The 20,272-nt window shown below is 39.3% G+C and overlaps 2 protein-coding genes across 2 annotated transcripts in view; both read right to left on the bottom strand.

Moving 5' to 3' along the window:
* Window positions 1-496: 496 nt before the first annotated feature.
* LOC146458803 (uncharacterized) overlaps window positions 497-20,272 on the bottom strand; it is a 32,906-nt gene continuing 13,130 nt past the window's right edge. Inside the window, exons 2-3 of the mRNA XM_085090260.1 lie at window positions 1,957-5,184; window positions 497-1,848 (exon numbers count right to left, since the gene is read on the bottom strand). Coding sequence (XP_084946386.1) covers window positions 1,965-5,123 — 3,159 coding nt within the window. The 5' untranslated portion in view covers window positions 5,124-5,184 and the 3' untranslated portion in view covers window positions 497-1,848; window positions 1,957-1,964. The remainder of the gene's footprint in view (window positions 1,849-1,956; window positions 5,185-20,272) is intronic.
* On the bottom strand, window positions 17,004-18,085 carry LOC146458805 (melanocortin receptor 4-like). Its single transcript, XM_085090281.1, has one exon. It carries the CDS (start codon window positions 18,007-18,009, stop codon window positions 17,122-17,124), a length of 888 nt encoding a protein of 295 aa, XP_084946407.1. The 5' UTR covers window positions 18,010-18,085; the 3' UTR covers window positions 17,004-17,121.

Below are 20,272 nucleotides of genomic sequence, written 5' to 3'. Positions count from 1 at the left end.
AAGTTTAACTATTCCAAATGTGACTTTAGCCGTTAAACAAGCTTCGCATATATATTTAGGAAATAATGTAACGTCTTCAAAACTGCCCAATATCTTCGAAAATGAAACCGCTAACCGGGTTTCAGGGCTTCTTACCGCCATATCTACCCCTAAACTTTGAGTTTAATTATTCTAAGCGTGACTTTAACAGTTAAAGCAAGTGGCTGCATATTTATGAAATAAGGTAAAGCTCTTCAAAACTGCCTCCGAAACCTTGTTGGCAGATTGGCTATCAAAATATGATTATTTGGATAGTCAAATCTTGCCAACAAGATTTCGGAAAAAACGAGTTGCCTGAGAAACCATGAAGGATAAGACTTAAAAGCTTTTTGAGAAGCGTTTGACCTGTAAATATATTTGCATTCATCGTGTTAGAAACCAAACGCACGTGCGGTTTCTAAGCGTTATGGCAGAACGAGCCAGAAGAGCCAGAAATAGATGACAGCTGATAAAAACATTCAATCAAACGTTTATTATCGTCTTGAATTCTGTCACTAAGCTAAGTGATAATCTTTTCATTTTGTGGCAACAAACCCTGTAAATCATAATTAATCAACGTACAAATAACGAAATGATCTTATCAAGTCATTGAAGTTCCGTGTTCTACAACGATAGACAGGACTTTTTTTAAGTAAAACTCTCTTCTTCAATTACGGACATCTTTTAATTTCTTAAGCCGTTTACCTTTTTATAATACACATATCAACGTACTTAATAAGAATTGTGCGATTTTTATATGATATAGAACTTTCATCAACAATCATGAGTGAAACGTTGAATTTGAGAAAAAGAGGCTGTATTATGCACAACAATTGTCCCAGGCCTCCAAGTGTGTTGGTATTCAAACTAATTGACGTTTCTGCCACTCCTTTAGACAATTTCTGACGAAACCCTACTAATCGACCACTTAGAATTTCTCCAAGAGGCACTGTCACTGCGATTTTGCTGTATTTTGGTCAAAACTACTCATATATTTGACAAAGCACCTGTTCTGTAACACCAGAAAGAAAATATTAAGGTTTTTCTCCTAAGAAAAACAATTTATAATCAATTTTTAGCGAGTTCTCTAAAATTCACAACAGCAACTTGAAAAAATTGAACAATTTGTTCAAGTTCCAATCCATTTCCATCCTAGCCATCCGCAGCCAAAGATGAATTATATTAGCTTCTGTGCACTAGTATGGTTATTGTTAACAAAACTGAACTGTTATTTTGACGATTCTATTGAAAAAAAACTTTTTTGTAGTTGACTGACACTAAAAAGTGGCACTGCTCCTTTAAGTGGGGCGCGACTGTAATGAACTTGGAGTCAGAAACCATTTTTATCTTAAGACCACAGAGGAACGTAAACCACTGATCGTTCAAGTGCTAGTCTTTCCCTCATGCCCCGATCATAACCCTTCCGTTCCTCGTGTCTTGCACCTCCGTTGGGTGACCAGAACAGCATATTTTCAAGGTCTCTCCGCTGGTAAAGCACCCACAATCAAAACAAGAATCATTTCTGAGTATGTGAAGGGTGATGGATTTTCAAAGATTCACAGGCGATCAATAGGAACAAAAACATTTCTTGACAAAACATAGAATATTCTTGTAGATATTGTAACCCGCCTTATATGCTTTTTTAATCACCGAATACGATTAATAACTGAATTAATAACTAAGTACGATACCGCAAAAGTAAAATGTCGTCAACATTGCTCCAAACTCTTACCCCCTGATCCCCTATTATAGGGAAGGGTAGCTAGGAATTGCCAATAAACCGGACAACACATTAACTCCAGTTACAAGAAATGTTGAATGACCTCTTTGCTTGTCCCTGCGGACAAGAAATATGTATATGTGTTCAAACAAATATTTGCGCTTTTCCAAGCAAATAATCTGTCCAAGGGATTCTTTAATGTTAAATAAACCGGTTACACTGACCTTTACTGTCCAAAGTTAAATGTGACGTCATCTCCCATCAGCATGAAAGGCGCCCACTGCAACACGTCTGAAAAACCATTATCTCTCATCCATATCATGGCCTGGTGAAGGGATTCACTGGCACTTTCACCACGAACAAGGTGTTCATAGAAACGCATCATGAAATGCTTTGTTGCGTTGTCTTCTAGCGCCCACAGAGCAACCAACACCGAGCGTGCACCAGATCCTAAGAAAGCTCGAGCGATACCAACAACTCCCTCGGATCTAACCTTGCCGTGTGCACTGTGACAGCAACTAAGGACTACCAGTTTGGCTGTCAGGCGAACTTGTGAAATTTCAGCCATTGTCAACAAGTAGTCTTCTTCTTGTGGTGTCCCTTCAAAAGGGCGTGGAGGAGCAAGAGCGATTTCTCCTCTTTCTGCGTCACCAGGGGCAGCAAAATGTATCAGACCTACTGAATGCATGTTCCGAAGAACTACCTGCTTAGTTGCATGTTCTCCTAACAACGGCCGAGCTCCAAGCAGTCGTCCAATCATTTCTGCTTCCTCTCTTGCACAAGGCAGTGGGCATAGTTTCTTAAGGCGTCCTTTGAAATACACGTCACCAACATCAGGCTCACCCACTATTAGTGCACCGGTCTGACTGTGATAATCTGCTGGACTGTCCTGAATGAGCTTGAGAGTCGACAAAGAAGGCACAATGCGGATCTTGAAAGACTTGGATAAATACTCCTCATTTTCATTCTTTAACGCTGCAAATGGAACTTTGTACAGGATGCGATCAGGAACAATGATGATCTCGGGTTCGTCAAGTAAATCAGCCACAGGTGCGATAATCATGTTGTAACACTGAGCAAGACTAGGCGGTTCAAGATTCTCGTCCTCCTCTAGTTCTATCGGGCGAGAAGCTGTGGAACCATCTCCCTGGGATGAAGCACGCGCCAGAAGACCAGCGTTCGGAGGAAACAGTGATCGATCTTCGCAGTGCTCTTGAGCTGGTAACACATGAAACTTTCTTAGGATTACGTTACTGAAAACTTTATCCACAAATATAGCTACTTCCTTGTTCATAAAACAATCTCTGATGTCCTTTAGTCGGTAAAGTATTTTGTTTGGCTTGATAATCCATACCAATAAAAAGTTTTTATCATAGGAAAGGTACAGACAAACGCTGTTGGTTTCTTTTGTCATGATCTTTTCAATACCAACCCATGACTGCGGGTTCACTGATATTTCTTGACTTACACAATACTGAGCTGACAACATGTCTGCCAGGGACTTGGCCCGTCCCAGCTCAACAACGTAAAGTGCTTCATTAAATTTTTCTCTCGAACAAAACAGGAAACTGAGATGTTTATAGGGAGACACGTGCATGTCTAGAAAAGAAATCTTAAAGTGATCATTGTCTCTTAAAAAACGTCGCATTTGCTCGCATTTTTGAATGCTTGCAAGGAAATTCGACACAGCTTCATCTATGTTTCCAGTCAGCTCCAAAGTGTTCAATGCAATGTCGAGGTGGCTACCAAACTGCAGTTCAATACTTCCAATCTCGTAACTGAGCGCTAGGACCTTGTCATAATATTCTTTAGCGTTGATATGTTCACCGACACCAGAGAGTAGATCACCGAGATTTGCGTAACATTTTGCTTCTCCTTCCTTATAACCAATTTCTTTGTACAAAACTAATGCCTTATGAAGATATTCTTCAGCTTTGGTATAGTCACCGAGAGACAGAAATAATCTTCCTAGGTTCATACAAGTTGCTGCTTCTCCTTGTTTTAGGCCAATTTCTTTTTGCATCTGAAGTGCTTTCTGAAGATATTGTTCCGCCTTAACATATTCACCGAGAGATTGAAACACAGATCCTAGCTCTGCGTGACATATTACTTCTCCGCGTTTGTCGCCGATCTCCTTTCGAATATGAAGTGCTTTCTGAATATATTGTTCAGTCTTGGCATAATCACCGAGAGATAGAAACACACGTCCTAGCTGTCCGTAACATTCTGCTTCTCCGCGTTTGTCGCCGATTTCCTTTTGGATATGAAGTGCTTTGTGAACGTATTCTTCAGCCTTGACATATTCACTGAGAGATTGAAACACACTTGCTAGGATTACATATATTCTTGCTTCTCCGTGCACGTCGCCGATTTCTTTCTTGATCTGCAGTGCCTTCTGAAGATATTGCTCAGCCTTGACATATTCTCCGAAAGACCTCAACACATTTCCTAAGTTCGCATAAGATATTGATTCTCCGTGTTTATCGCCTATTTCCTTTTGGATCTGAAGAGCTTTCTTAATCATTTCTTCAGCCTTGGCATATTCACCAAGAGATTGAAATACGCTTTCTAAGTTTACGTAAGATATTGCTTCTCCGTGTTTATCGCCAGTTTCCCTTTGAATTTGAAGAGCTTTTTGAAGATATTGTTGAGCCTTCACATATTCACCAAGAAAATAAAACACATTTCTCAGGTTTTCGTAAGCTGCTGCTTCTCCGTGTTTGTCGCCGATTTCTTTCGCCCACTGAAGTGATTTCTGAATACATTCTTCAGCCTTGACATAGTCACCGAGAAATGAAAATACATATCCTAAGTTTCCGTAAACTTTTGCTTCTCCGTCTTTGTCCCCGATTTCCTTTTGGATCAGAAGTGATTTCTCAAAATATTTTTTGGCCTTGGCATAATCACCGACAAATACGAAAACATTTCCAAGCTCTGCGCAACATAAACCTCTTCCTCTTTTATCGCCAGTTTCTATCGTGATGCTGAGTGCGTTCATGCAAAGTTCCTTTGCTTTTTCATATTTGCTTTGCCTCTGATACAATAGCGACAGTTTTAGGCTTAGCACTACTTCTCCAGTTTTTGCGCCACAATTACGGAATAAAACCAAAAGCTTTGAGCAGCATTCTATCGCACTTGTGTGATCACCGATAAGCATGAAACCACGGAACATTTGCATATATACCTTTGCATAGATTCCTTCATAAAGGAATCTGAGGACTCCCTGTCTGGCGTTTCTCACGGCTTCGTTGTTAAGGAGTATCACGCTTTCCTTGCATAACTCGATGGCTTTTAGAATACGTCTGGTTGTGAGAAGGAAATTAACCACACATATACTAACAGAGATTGCTTGCAGGAATTTTTCAGTACCACCCATCTGATCCATGGCAAACGTTTCTAGAATGAGTAGTGAAGCGACCTTGGTAAGCGTTTTCCTGAAGTAAGAGCTGGCAAGGAACAAAAGGTTACATTAATCCAATAGCAGTGAAATATATGACAGTCATATATTTGAAGTAATTAATGTTTAAAACACGAGCAGCAGCATTTTATCGGGATTTGTAGAAACCACAAGACGAAGCCGAGTGGTTTTAGACCCGATAAAACACGTGCTGCGAGTTTTTTGAACGGCTTCAAAAGCATTCCTGGAAAAGCGTGTGCCAAGAGAGTTCATAACAGTGATGCTTTTGTGAACGTTGGAAATTAGCATACGAGAAAAACATTAAACATCGCATTCTAATAAGGAGGAGGTTTTATCGGGTTTTAAAACGATCTCATACCCAGAGTCCTTGGGCTTTTTGGCCAGCGGTTGGGCGCCGGGAAAGACTCTGGGGAACTGGAATTTCAAACAATGCAAGCCGTCACGGAGTAGCCAATGAAAACATTAAGATAAAATTACAGTTCTCCAGAGTCTCTTTCGGTGCCCACCAGCTGACCAAAAAGCCTGAGAACTCTGGGTACGAGGTTGGTTTTAAAACCACTGCACGTGACGTTTTATCGACCATTTGATAGGTCAATGGGCTTATGAATTATTAATGATTTTTTAGCCGCGGATAAAGTGTCAGCTGGGGCTCATGCACGGTAGAATCCGGTTGAGACTAATTTGCATACAACTCGTCGCGGGATTTTTGCTTTTCCAACATTGCAAAAGCTTTCAAAAATATCGCAACAAACAACTTCTGTAAGTACTAAAGAATTTTTGTGAATGAAAAAATCAGCTAACTTTCCGAAGATGAACGCGATTCAAATAGATGAAAACAGCTTCCTGAACTCTCCGACGTTACTTGAAAAGTTGGGCCAACGATTTCAAAGTGCTTCGCGTCAATGCGCGCATGTGGAAAGAGATAGTCCCTTCAAGAAGGGAAAGTATACTGAGTTGCTTCTTATACACTAAACGGAGAAATAGGGGTCATCTGTCGAGAAAACGCACTTAGTAGGCACTGTTTTTGTAGATAGTGTTCGATACTGACGGTGTCCCATAGTATTCTGCTTCAAAAGTGTAACTCTTTATGAATTAGCGGGCATACCTGATACTGTTTAAGGCATTATTAGATCGAGGCCTTCTGCCATTCTCGTAGAAATGTTACGTTGATTACAACTTTCTTTGCTGGAATTTATGGTTTGAAGGATGCTAAATTGAATAATCTTTGTCACCAATTTTTTTTTTTTTTAACTATGGAGACGTCGGTCGGATATTTCCATTTGTAATCACATTTTCATAGTATGAGCGCAGTTATCAGGAATAATAACATAAGTCACGGTATTGATTCAATTTATGCTAATTAGCTATGACGTCATACGTCGTAGCAAATGAGCCAAGCCAAGATGGCTCCACGCGCAGAATTTTGGCATGTTTTAATTATGTTGTGATTCCATGAGCAAAAATGCCAATCCCCGATTTATTTTAAGGGATAGGGCGAGTGCTCACAGGCTTATGAAAATTACTTTTCGTTACACAAACCAACTGTAATTTCACAGACTCGTACTGACGATTAAAAGAGTAAATATGTATATTAAATATGTGTATCGAATTGCTAAATTATGCACTAGCAAAGCATAGAAAGACATCAACAGCAACCTCGCAGAGTCCTTAGGATCTTTGGCCAGCGGTTAGTCGCCAGGATGGTGTATCGATGTACCATTAGTCTACTATTCGAAGAAAGTAACCGTCAGCTAGCGTGCTTTGATAACCGCAGTGATGCAAAAACGAGAGTGAGCTGGGAGGACGCTAATTTTGTAATTGCATTATATAATAGGTAATGCGCGGATGAGGTGGAAGTTTTTCTATATTTTTTTAGATAATAAACGGCGGCGCAAATAATAATTACCCGATCTAAATAAACAGTGACGCGACAAAATCAGAACTTTTTACTTTACTTCACAGTATTTTAATTATTTATTTATTTGTTTATTAATTAATTAATTTATTTAGTTAGTTAGTGAGTTAGTCAGTTAGTTAGTTAGTTAGTTAGTTAGTTAGTTAGTTAGTTAGTTAGTTAGTTAGTTAGTTAGTTAGTTAGTTAGTTAGTTAGTTAGTTAGTTAGTTAGTTAGTTAGTTATATTTAACTTTCAACACGGAAAAAACTTTTAATACATATACAATTTTATAATACAGCTATTTCAATTTCGTTGTCGGATCAAAGTATAAGGCTTAAAGACATCTTTAAAGAGGCTGCCACCTCATCCACTTGATATCCTAACATTTCTTTCATCCAAATGACTCACCATCATATATCTTTACTGGAAGGACGAGGCATAGCTGATTTTGATGAACTTATTGATAAAAAAATCCGCAGAATCTTGACGTCTTGTCTTACAGCTACTTTGATCCGACAAACGTTAATTGAAATAGCTGTGTACTAACATATACAAAGGTTAAAAGGCTGCCCTGTCGGATCGTGCTCGGCAATTGTTATAAAATTGATCGATTTCCCTTTTTTAAGAGCCGAAGTGAGTCTAGTGTACACAGGTTCTCGAGCAGGCTGTTTCGAAAAGATGCCCCGCCACAGCACAAACCTCCTTAAGGTCACGTTCGTACGCGGCTTGGGTAAGTTCAGTTTCGTCTTCACATCCCTTAAGTGATGTTGCGTGTTAAGGATCGTAATAATTCTTGCAAGTAATTCAAAGAAATCACTTTAATTATTCTAAACATTTGCGCCGCCTTAATCTAGTCACGTATGGCTGTGAGTCCTGAGCAATCACACAGTGTGACGCAAAGTACATCACAGCGTTTGGGTACAAATGTTATAGAAAGATTTTGCGAGCTGAGTGTCGTGGACTCAGAGAAGGACGAATGCCTCTATTACAAATGAGCTTGAAGTTCCAGAAGGATAGTTGCTGAACTCCGTTAATAGTCGGACATTAAATTTCTTTGGACACATGAAAAGACATGATTCCTTAAAAAAGGCCGTGCTGGGAAGACAAGTACCTGGCAAAAGATCTCGAGGCAGAGAGAGAAGGAGATGGGAAGGATACACCACGAATGAGGCTGGGACGCCACGCCCTAATAGGATACGCGATCATTCATTCAATCTATTTCTGTTACCGATAGAAAGATTGTCCCACTGTAGCCTATCAAGGAGGGAAACTGGCTAAAGTGTGACTCATAACTGGATCTTGTAATGACCCTTAGCAGCTCTGTTCTGCAGAACGTGCGACAAAGAATGAAAATTAAATAAAATAATATAATAAAAGTGCCCAAGGTTTCATTGTGTCTCAAAGACTTTAAATAAAGCAGTTAAAAAAGGTTAAAAGAAAAACAATTTTTCCGTTGCGGGCGACTTTATAATTAACTAATTAATTTATTCATTATTTATTAGGCAATCCTGTGTGATGTTTTTGAGATTATTTCCCAAAAAAGCATGTATAGTATATTAAGCTTGAAAAAAGATAATTATGATAAAGGGAAATAAAACGAAGTTTATCTACCCGTTATAATGCCGACCGCTATTTGACGCTTTCAGGACAGTTCATTGCTACCTGCGTACTGAGAGAAATGGTCCGCGGTCGCGATATAGATATAGAACAAGATATACAACAAGATGTTACTCTTTCCCAACGCACTAACATATCTTTATTATATGGCTGGCTCCTCGAGCGGGCAAGATGAGTCAAATCCTGCGCAGTGATTGGCTACCCGAGCGGGCAAGATGGAGCTATCTTGCCCGCTCGGGATTACCCGTTGCCCGTCCGCTTGGCATCGAAAGTTTAATCCCAACAACAATGCGGGTTTTCTTCGATTTTCTCGTTGTTTTGGGGGAAAACGCTCACTAAAAAGTTCGGTAAACTCTCAACATTCACCTAAAGGAAAGGAAAGATAATGGAATCGTCCTGGTGTAGTGAAAACTTTGTTTCAGCTACAATGAATGTGAGTTGAATCGGTGAGTTGCTCTGCGTGTAGTATTTTAGATAGAATTGATTTTGAAAAACTTATTGTCTCAAGTCGAGTGCCAAATTGATAAGTTCTCTAGGTTTGCAATGACTGTATTTAAATCATAGCGTAGTGGAAGTTGCGGTTAGTGTTTACAGCAGTTCAGAAAAGTATTTTTTTTAAGTTCGCCGAAGAAGCTCACGTTTTTAATTTAGCCGCGTCTTGCTTATTGTAAACAACAAAATCTTGTCAAAGTTTCGCCCAGTTTTCTGATTTATCTGCTCTTTTTTTCGGCTTATGTTTGCATATAATCTCAAAATCTATTGTTTCATTCAAGAATTAATGATTGGAAGCCGAAAACTGTGTAAAACTTTTTATTATTTACGCCACCGCGCGATCGGCTGAAAATGGCGAGTTTGCCGGATTCTATTCAAATCTTCCCGCTCATGCGAAAATCTAAATTTTTCGTTCTCAATAATTGTATACTCCCTTTAAGCCATTATAAAGTTAGAACCTTAAGATAATTGAGGATTCCTTGTTTTCCACGATTACATGCTAATCCAAAAATGCACTGAAAATAAATCTTGCACCGGCCGGCTAATGAAGAATTTCTTTCTGCGTAGAGCAGTTTCATGTCGTGTTTTGTTTTGTTGTTGTAGTTTTAACTTGATGGTAAAGCCATACATTAAATCCTTTATTGACCAAGCTTGTTCGGTCAAGATGGCTGGATATTGGCCTCGTTCTTTTTTTTTGCGTTTTTATGGACCTCGACTTCGTCTCGGTCCATAGAACGCAAAAAAACAACTTGGCCAATATCCAGCCATCTTGACCTCACGCTTGGTCAATAACGCATATATAACTAATGCTATGAAGTTGTTAGAGTTTGTTTTAAAGAACAGCTATTTCTCGTATGAACAAGAGCATTATCAGCAAACGTTCGGTTGTGCCATGGGATCACCTCTCTGTGCCACGGAGGCAAACTTAGTGATGGAGTTTGAAGAGGAAAAAGCTATTTCTACTGCCGCTAACCCTCCACGGTGGTGGTACCGATACGTGGACGATAGTCATGCCTGTCTCCAGAAAAAATATGTGCAAGAGTTCCACGATCACTTAAATTCCATCAACCCACACATACAGTTCACTAAAGAGGTTGAAGAAAACAACTGTATTTCCTTTTTGGACACTGCAATCACAAGGATTCATGACCGCATACAAGTGAGCATGTATAGAAAGCCTACACACACCGACAAATACCTCGATTTCAATTCTCATCACCCCGCCCAGCATACGAGATCAGTTGTTAATACTCTCCTCGAAAAAGCCAAGAACATCCCGTCGACAAGAGCAGGCCAGGACAATAGGGAGCTTAAGCAGCGACGACGACAATGGCAACGAAAACGTCACCTCGAAACATTATCTTTATTTCATTTGTGCTACTTCGCGATTATTTCAACGCGCTCAATTTTTACAAAAACGACGAACTTTCCTGGAACCAAATTGGTGGGAGTGGCGTACAAGTTAAGAAAGAAAATGAAAAATTTACCGTCGTGCGTTCACGTTCTCCACAAAACCTTAAATGTGGCCTTTTCACGTTGTTGTTTTGCAGAGGACGGCAAAGAAATTTACCAAAAAGTGAAACGCACGTGCAGAGCGATTGTTTTTCCTCATTAAACATATTGTTTTGCGGTGTTGTCGTTGACGTTGCCGTCGTCGTTGCTTAAGCTCCCTAATGTCGAGAGAAGAAGCACGTCATTAACGTCTTGAGGGATAATAACTATCCTTTAGGATTTATCAAGAGTTGCGACTCCTATCGTAACGCCCCTCGTCGCGTGTCAAGTGATAACAATACTTCCAATATAGTGACGAACGGCAATTTTGTTCTCCTACCGTATATCAGAGGCGTCTCCGAAAGAATTTCTAGAGTGTTGCGGAGCAATAATCTTAAAGTTGGTTTAAAACCTCTCAACACTTTGCCGGCGTGCACGCTTCCCACTGCCCAAGGACAAACGTTCCGCTTTACAATCAATAAGATGTGTAGTCTACAAAATATGGTGTTCTGATTGCAATTTTGCGTACTATGGGCAAACGGACAGCGCCTTGGCAACAAGGATCCAAGAACACAGAAGAACAGTCCGTGTTGGCGATTACAACTCAAAGATAGCGCAACACGCGAATCAGTTTGGCCATAGTATAGATTTTGACCAAGCCACCATTGTCGACAAGGCGCGTGATTACCACAAGAGACTTTTCCTTGAGGCCTGGCATTCTCTACGAGACCGAAATGCCGGCAATGAACGTTGATGTTCCGGGAATTTATAGCCCACTCACGTGATTTGTTCTCTCGCGCGGTGATCGTTCATTACGCGTCGTGATTGCAGCACGCGCAAACAGTGAACCGTAAGATAAGCGTTTGCTTATTTGTCATTTTTCAAACCGACGAAGGCCGAAGATTTTCGGCCGAAAAGTCTTGTTAAGTTTTTATAAACGTTCGATTTTTAACGTTTTACAAGTCAGTGTCATACACATTTTAGATTACATTATATTTCGTTGAAGATGTCCGCAGTGTTGCCTGGCAACAGTGGAAAACAAAGTATGAATGACGTCAGGCACACTTTGTTGGAGCAAAATTTGCATACGTCGGAAAAGTTTTCCTTTCATTGCCAGATCAAATTTCAACTTCAATGTTCATCTTCTCAGGATGGAAATATCTCTGCAGAATCTTTTCCCTTTCTTCTAGAAATCTTTTTTTGTAAAATATTGCATTGAAGAAATTACACGTTTGGTTTTGTGGCCGCGGTAAAATAATTTTCCGTGGGAAATAAATTCATCGAACACGACAGCGCTGCACGCCCGTTGTACATTTCCTCGTGTCAGAAATTGATTTCAACCGCAAACTAACCTGTGGAACTACGAAAACACCATGCTCACCACGTTCAGAAACCTTTTAATCTCCTCATTTGATGCTACAATACCAGTAAAGAGGGCTTTCCACCCAGCCCTAGCTTCGCGAGGTTTTGCGAGTCACGTATTTCTTTTTTTTTTTTTTTTTTTTTTTTTTTTTTTTTTTTTCTCTAATAACCATTTATTTGCAAAAACACATTACTTACATTACTTACATTACGGGCTAAATACATCACTGGACAATACAGTATTCTACCAACAATACAGTGCTTACTGGTTACTTACACTTGTCTACTAACAATACAAGACTCTAATTACAATTCAACACATATCAGACAGTAAAATGGCTTTCGCTCCTTACAATTACGGCTACTTACAATATATACTAACTTACGACTAAATTTAAACTACCTAATTACATCCAATCGTTACTTCACATTATGTACAGCAACATAGCTTACCGCCTACTTACTAATCTTCGTTATTAACTTATTGGATTTTAATTGATCATTTGGGACTGGAGGGCGTTCTTCAATGGGCTCCATTTCTTTTTAAAAGAATTTAGGGTATTATTATCTAAAGCGATTTGCTTTTCAATTTTCATGGAGTTCACGAGCAATTGTTTATATAGTTGCACCTTGGGTATGATGTTTCTCAGTTTACAGTTGTATATATAATGCCTAGCAATAAGAAGTGAGTGATGTATAAGTAGATGTGAGACATCGTTAATTAAGCCTAAACAGAGAGTGGGAGAGAGAGAAATGTCTTTCAAATCTTGAAGGTGTTGGGATATCCATTCAAATAAACTTTTCCAGAATGCCTGAGTATGTTTGCAGTGCCAAAACAGGTGAACCAGAGTTTCTGTAGTTTCACCACAAAAGGAACAAGTGTCGACTTGTTTTATACCTATCTTGCAGAGAAAGTCGTTTGTAGCAATTCGTCTATGAAGAAACTTAAACTGGAATACTCTAAGCTTTGTTTCTCTTGTACAGAGGAATGGTAAATAATAAGTTTTTTTCCAGTAAATGATCGAATCTTGAACTATACTCCCTTCAGAAAGCCATTTTTCTTCACTCCGCAATGGTGTGGAAGCCTTTTTTTGGACAAGGCGTCTATAAAATTCTTTGCAAATATTTGAATGAGACAGAAGAATCGCTATATCATTTGAAAGAGAGTTGTGTAAGACTGGTGAGCATGATTTCTTAAATTGTTTTAGCGCCGATATAACTTTAAAGTACTCAAGATAATTAGTTTTAATATTATATTTATCTATGAATGCATTATAGCTTAAGAAAGTCTGATCTTTGTTAAGTAGATCTTTAACTTCTGTTACCCCTGCCTTAAACCAGGCTTTGTAAAAGAAAGGTCGGTTCTCTATTCTGATTAGTGAGTTATGCCATAAAAACATAGAGTCAAAATCAAGGTTCTTCTCTCTGTAATTTAAATTGGTCCAGTGTTCGATAATTTCCCTCAAAAAGGGATCCTTTATGTTAAGCTGTAAAACGTCTTGCGGTTTAAGGTTACTTAAAAACACTGCTTTGCCTCCATGCTTCTGGAGGTAGTAATCAACGAAAAGCTTCCATTTCCCCTGATTATCATTATTTAAGTAACCTTGTATCCACTTCATTTTCAGAGATTCATTAAAACTTTGAACATCTATCATCTTGAGACCCCCTTTATCGTAGTCATTAATCATTTCCACTCTTTTGATTTTATCCCCTTTTTTATCCCAGAGAAAATCATACAACAAAGAATTAATTTCTTTAAGTGCACCTTGATGCGTTGGGAGAGAGGATAGAACATGCACAATTTGCGATACTGCCAGAGATTTAATGATCGTAATTTTACCTAGAAGAGTCAACCTTCTTGCAGACCAGCTATTTAGGATGTTTTTTATTCTCTCGATTTTTTCGGAAAAATTATCGTAAAAAGCGTTTTTCTCTACAGTCGAAAACCAGACTCCCAAGGCGTAAACCTTTCTCTCAGCCCATGTTATAGGTTTGTTAGAGAGTAATGCTGCATTTGAATTTTTCGATGATCCGATCCAGAGGGCTTCCGTTTTATCGTAGTTAACTTTCAAGCCGGATATTAAAGCAAATGCGTCAAGTAAGTATAGAGTTCTAGAAAAGGAGGATTGTGAGCCATCTAAAATCACTGTCGTATCATCTGCGTATTGCGAGAGTTTGCACTCAGTGCCCCGGATCGTGATTCCACGAATTTCATTATCCTTCCTTACTGTGCTACCCAATATTTCTGCACATAAAATAAACAAATAAGGGGAAAGAGGGCAGCCCTGTCTCACACCGCGACTTAACGTAAAGAAATCGGAGGACCATCCGTTGTTTTGGATACAACTGCTTATATCAGTGTAAAATAATTTTACCCATGCAATCAAGGATGTTCCAAAGTTATAGTATTTTAGAGTTTTCTCAATAAAGCTCCATTCTACACTATCGAAGGCCATTTTGGTTTTCTTTTTCTTTGCGTAGTGAAGGGAGCTTGATCGAATTTGCATTTTCATAGTGTCCCAAAGGAGAACGGCGTCAACCTCTGTGTCATTTTTGTAATCATTCGCCACATCATTGATTGTTTCCTTGATTAAGTCAACATACTCGCTATCTAACAAGAAGGAGGTATTCAGTTTCCAGAAACCTGGTCCCCTAGGATTTTTATTATTTGCGAGATGTAGTGTTATTAGAGAATGGTCAGTTTTATAGCCAGGTAGAATGTCCGCTTTTGTAATCGTTGTACTTAAACTGGAACTGGTCAAAAAGAAGTCTAGACGACAGTGCACATCGGGTTTCCTCCTTCTCCAGGTGAATCGTTTGACATCTGGATTAAGGGCACGCCAGATATCTACTAAATCTAACAGGCTAGCAATGTACCGAACTTCTTTTAACGAATTTTTATGAGTGGTTGGGTTTCCCCCAGATTTGTCTTTTTCAACTTCCAGGACCAAGTTATAATCACCTCCGAGGACTATCTCTTCGCAGTCGAAAGAGAGAAGCTGATTGAGCACACTTTTAAAGAAGGTTGGGTTATCGTCATTAGGCGCATAAACATTTACTAAGGTCAAAGTCTTATCCTCTGTTTTGATGTCTACTATGACAAATCTTCCCTCTGGATCAGAGAATTGTTTCAGAATTTTGTGTTCAAAATTATTGTTAAAAAGTATACAAGTTCCGGCACTAGCACTTGAATAGCTGCTAAAAACAGCTGAGAAACCCCATTCTGAAGTCCACAAGATCTCTTTCTCTTTAATACACTGAACTTCTTGAAGAAAATAAATTGCGTAGTTTTTTAACTTGAGCCAGCGAAAGGTCTCACGCCTTTTCATGGTATTCGACAGCCCTCGCACATTTAAGGAACAGATCACTAAATCCTCGGCGTAGGTGTTGATTGTAATGAGGTGTGGATGAAGACTATTGGTAGGATTTTCAAAGCGGTAAAGATATGCGTGACCGCTAACACCTTGCATAACGAAGCATTATTATTGGACGTAACAAGAAAAATGCATTTGGAGAAGCCAAAATAAAATACGTACGTAAACAGAACACGAAAATACACATAACAAACTACATAAAATTCATCCTGGGTTGTGAAGTACACAAAATGCAGTAAATAGGACCGGAAAGACAGACTTACATTAACGTACACGTAAACCAACAAAAAGGCGTTGGCTATTAGACTGAGGTCTTTTGATGATGAAGCCATGTAGCTCGATCACTTCAAAATCAATAGCGCGAGGCCCAATAAAAACTGGATTTTCTCGCAGTCTTTAAATCTAAGGAATCGCGCGAGAATTGGTCTTGACTCATCGGTTTTTTTTCCTTCCTAGTCGACGAACTCTTTGTATTTCTACTGTATGGGCGTCTCGGAATCCCAGGTCAGTCTCAAGGAAAGTGCGAAGCCTTTGCTCTGTGTCTTCGTCGTCGTTGTCGTCTTCGCTGATATTTTCAAATTTTATATTTTCGCGTCTTGAGTACGCCTCCAGATAAAGGTTCTTGGTCTCTACATCTTTAATTTTGTTGTCGAGATGGTTGTTTTGTCGTTCAAGCTCGTTTAGCTTCTCTTCGAGGTTTTCGCGTTGCCTTTTAAGATCGTCGAGCGACGCTTTGTACTTTTCTTGACTGAAGCTTTGGCTTTCTTTCAAGTCGCTAATGTCGGCTGTAGCGGATTGTTGAAAGCTCTCCAGTGATTGCGTTCTCGCTTCCAGTTTTACGAGGGTATCCTGAATTTGTTCACCGATTTCTCGATTGAATCGAGTTTTCCAAGTTTTTGGAGTATCACTTGGAGCTTTTGTTGTACATCTTCTACCATACTTGCGGCCGCCATGAATTCGTCGTCACCTTCGTTGACTTGCTGAGTATCAATTGAAGAATTCGGCGAACCTCTAGGCTTTTTTGCGTCCGGAGATTCCTCTGCAGATGAGTTAGAGGATCTATTTCTTCGTTTAGTTAAGATGTTTTGGAAGAAATCGGCCATTAAATTTTACATAAACGGAAAATCTTAGCGGACGGCTCGGCCATGCTGCTTACTCCTCCGCCGCGCGCATGACTCCGAGTCACGTATTTCTAGTAGTAGTCAAAAATTACTCAGGGCCTCTATTACTTTTATTGTACATAATTTAAGCTTTATTTTTTGTAGAAGTCATAAATTACGCAGGGCCTCTCTTTCTTTTGTTGTACATAATTTAAGCTTTTCATTTCGTAGTAGTCTTTTCATTTGATGCTACAATACCAGTAAAGAGGGCTTTCCACCCAGCCCTAGCTTCGCAAGGTTTCGCGAGTCACGTATTTCTAGTAGTAGTCAAAAATTACGCAGGGCCTCTATTACTTTTATTGTACATAATTTAAGCTTTATTTTTTGTAGAAGTCATAAATTACGCAGGGCCTCTCTTTCTTTTATCGTACATAATTTAAGCTTTTCTTTTCGTAGTAGTCATAAATTAATAAATTACACAGGGCCTGCATTGATACCAGCCTAGTGCCGAAAGGGCCACCCTGCCTAAACAAAGATGACTTGACTTGACTTGAATAGCAATTGGATGGTTATCTTCAGGCCTTTGTCAGTCCACTTTTTAGGTATGGTGTCACTTGAAGTGTTTTGTCTTTTTTCAGTTCTGACTTGAAAATGCATTTCGTAGTGTATTCATGACAGCGTGTCGAATGTGTCTCATCTTCCAGCAGTATATCAAAGGATTAAGGGATGAATTCAGAAGCAGAAGCGAGATTGTGGCATGCATTATTAGTGTAGTCAGCGTTTTTTCGGAACTGGTGGCGATAACCAAACACATGCAAATGTTTGGCAAATAACAAAGCAAAAATACGAGATATATGTAGATTGTCGCTACTGCAGATTTCTTTACCCTTCCAACATTCGCCACTGCGCCATTTTGTGCGGGTTGCTGCACCTGAAGAGCTTGGATTTGATGTGCATGTCGTCGTACGGCCATGTATATTTTGTAATTGAGAAAGGCTACAATTATCAAACAAGTAACACAAACAATGGCAGAAATGGCAAAAAAGACGTTCACTGGGGTACACAACCTAACCAACGAAAGAACGGCGCTGAGCGTCCAAACTGAGATCACCACAGCAACAACACGCTTGTGAGTCACAAGTTCCTGATATCTGAGATGAAGGTGAATGGCAAGGAATCTATCGGCACTTAAAGCTGTAACACCGAATAAGGAGGCAAAAGAAAAAAAATTCGACTGGTTCGCGTACGCGAGATACGTTTTATTGTATGATGGATTGTCTTTCCTCTTCCCTTCCATCTCCATGGCAAGAATTGCAACGAATAAAGGTTGAACAAGCAAACCAACACCAAGATCAGAAACAGCCAGACTCAGGAGCATTGTTTTCAAAGGTTTTGGCAACGATGAAGTTTTCCTTATTGCGTGTATTGTTGTAATGTTCAACATGACGGCGGTAAAACCAAAAAAGGCGTTAACAACGCAATAAACAACGTACCACGAGTAGAATTCTCCACCAGCTTCCATTATATAAACTTTGCAATAGAACACGGGGATTTGAACTTTCAAAAGGCCCTGTTCGATAATTGCTAGTTTCAAAGCAAACTTTTAGCTTGGTTTGTTAGTCCGGACGGCAAAATACCGTTTTTATAATAGAGAGATTAAGCACCACGTTTACGGCAAACGGCAGACGGCAGAAATGACCACGTGACCATGTTTATCCTTCATTTACCGCTCGCTGTTTTCAGTTCCTCAGCAAAATTGAGTGTTTTTGCGTTAGAATTAAAGGCCAGAATTATCTTGTACTATTTTCATCTACGTACTCATATTTTCAAGAAAACATAAACGCGAATCTCACGTTTGCCGTTGGCCGTAAACGTGGTGCTTAATCTCTCTAATGTCGGGAAAGCGCAGGTGGCTAATTAAAGCCTGACGCATGAACAATTTAGTCTCACATCTTAATTATCTGCAAAGAGTAGTTAACTTTTCCGCACTGTTTACAGTTAACTATACTCGGCATAGCTACGACTTGACTAAGCATGCACTAGCGTCCGAAAAAAGGGACTGTTAGCTGAAAGCTAGGGGTCTCTTTGGATGTTTCATTGCCGTGAAATCAATGAACAAACTTAAATAATACTAGAAATACGTGACTCGCAAAACCTCGCGAAGCTAGGGCTGGGTGGAAAGCCCTCTTTGCTGGTATTGTAGCATCAAATGAGGAGATTAAAGGTTTCTAAACTTGGTGAGCATGGTGTTTTCGTAGTTCCACAGGTTAGTTTGCGGTTGAAATCAATTTCTGACACGAGGAAATGTACAACGCTGTCGTGTCCGATCAATTTATATATATATATTTTTTTTTTTCGCTCGAATTCGCCCGGCTAGGCTCGGCTCGGCCAGTCAAATTTATTAACCTCGCTTCGCGAGGAACTAAGTTGCATTTATTATTAAGTCTTAAATAATTTAAGCGCTTAATTTTGTGTTTGTGTCGGTGCATCTTTCGTTTATAGCAAAAAATATAAAAGCCTGTTCCAGCTGCATGACAACACTGACAATCACAAAAAGGCCTTATCACGGTCACGTGTTTTGAACTTTCTATACATTTCCCTGTATTTTTTCCCGCGAACTATTTTTGTAGCAGTTCACATCTGGTTCGCTATAGAGACAAATGTATGGAAAGTTCAAAACTAGACTGGACGCTTTCTGGCACAGCTATATCCCTCCAATTTTGTTCTTAAAATCCTTTTCCTAGTGCCAAAAGTTTCCAATTCATGAATTTTTCAGAAGCAATGTTTTAGGAAAATTATTAGACATCGGATTTCCATACAAACACTGTTATTTTAAACCTGTTTGCCTACCCGTCAAAATGGCGTCGAAAACCGTGATAAGACCTACTAAATATAAAGAAGAGTAAAAAATGCAAATTTTCGAACCCACGTACTGACATTCAAGGTGGGTCAGTTAAATCTGCTGGGGGCCCAAACAGTGAGCTTGGGTTACCTGTGCACACAGAACGCTGGATGTAAAATTGCGTAGGAATCTTTCCGAGAAAGCTTTTCGAAACTAAAGTTCAACTTAGATCTTTATGGCCGGTTAAAATAAAGTTTTTAACATCTTAAGGTCTCAAATGGCTGAACATTTAGTCATACGTAAACCATTTAGTCAGTCATCAAACGACCGAAGAATTGATGCTTTATTACCACTGTTCGCCTTCAGTTAATTTCTTATAGCTGGACGTCGAACAAAACTGCCCTTGAATCCAATGCATAAAGAGATTTCTTATATTCAGTGGTTATCTTTCACGCCGAGTCGCTCAGCTTAAATTTGATACCCACAACGAAAATTAATTTTCAAGTGTTCAAGCGTCACGCGGGCATCAAACTAAGAGCTTTAAAGTTTGCCGACCTCGAAATAGGGGTAATTTTTTTTTAGAAAAGGCAATGGAGACTTCATTAAAGGGTTTGATCTTTGATCTATTGCGAAAAATATCACAACCATTTCCAGCTGGAGTGGTGTCACGTGACCAACGAACTTTTAAGTAAAGCCACGTAAAGTAATCCAAAACATTTATGAACAGATCAAAGTAGTTGGTTGTAGAAAGAAGCTAGCTGTTTGCTAAGCTTTCTTAAATTCTACAGCAGACCGTACACCATTATTTAACACAAAAGTCGTTGTACTGAAGTGGAATATGGCCTCAAATCACCTTCTAAGTAAAAATTGCTTGTGTTAATTAACAGAAAGCGTGGAGGAAATATTCATTCTAAATTCGCTTCACATGTCAGAGATGCTAAAT

Source organism: Pavona decussata, unplaced genomic scaffold (assembly GCF_977016875.1).
Source record: "Pavona decussata unplaced genomic scaffold, jaPavDecu1.1 SCAFFOLD_228, whole genome shotgun sequence".
Classification (NCBI taxonomy): domain Eukaryota; kingdom Metazoa; phylum Cnidaria; class Anthozoa; order Scleractinia; family Agariciidae; genus Pavona; species Pavona decussata.
The sequence above is the reverse complement of the archived record's forward strand: the minus strand, read 5'-3'. Positions and strand labels throughout refer to the sequence as shown.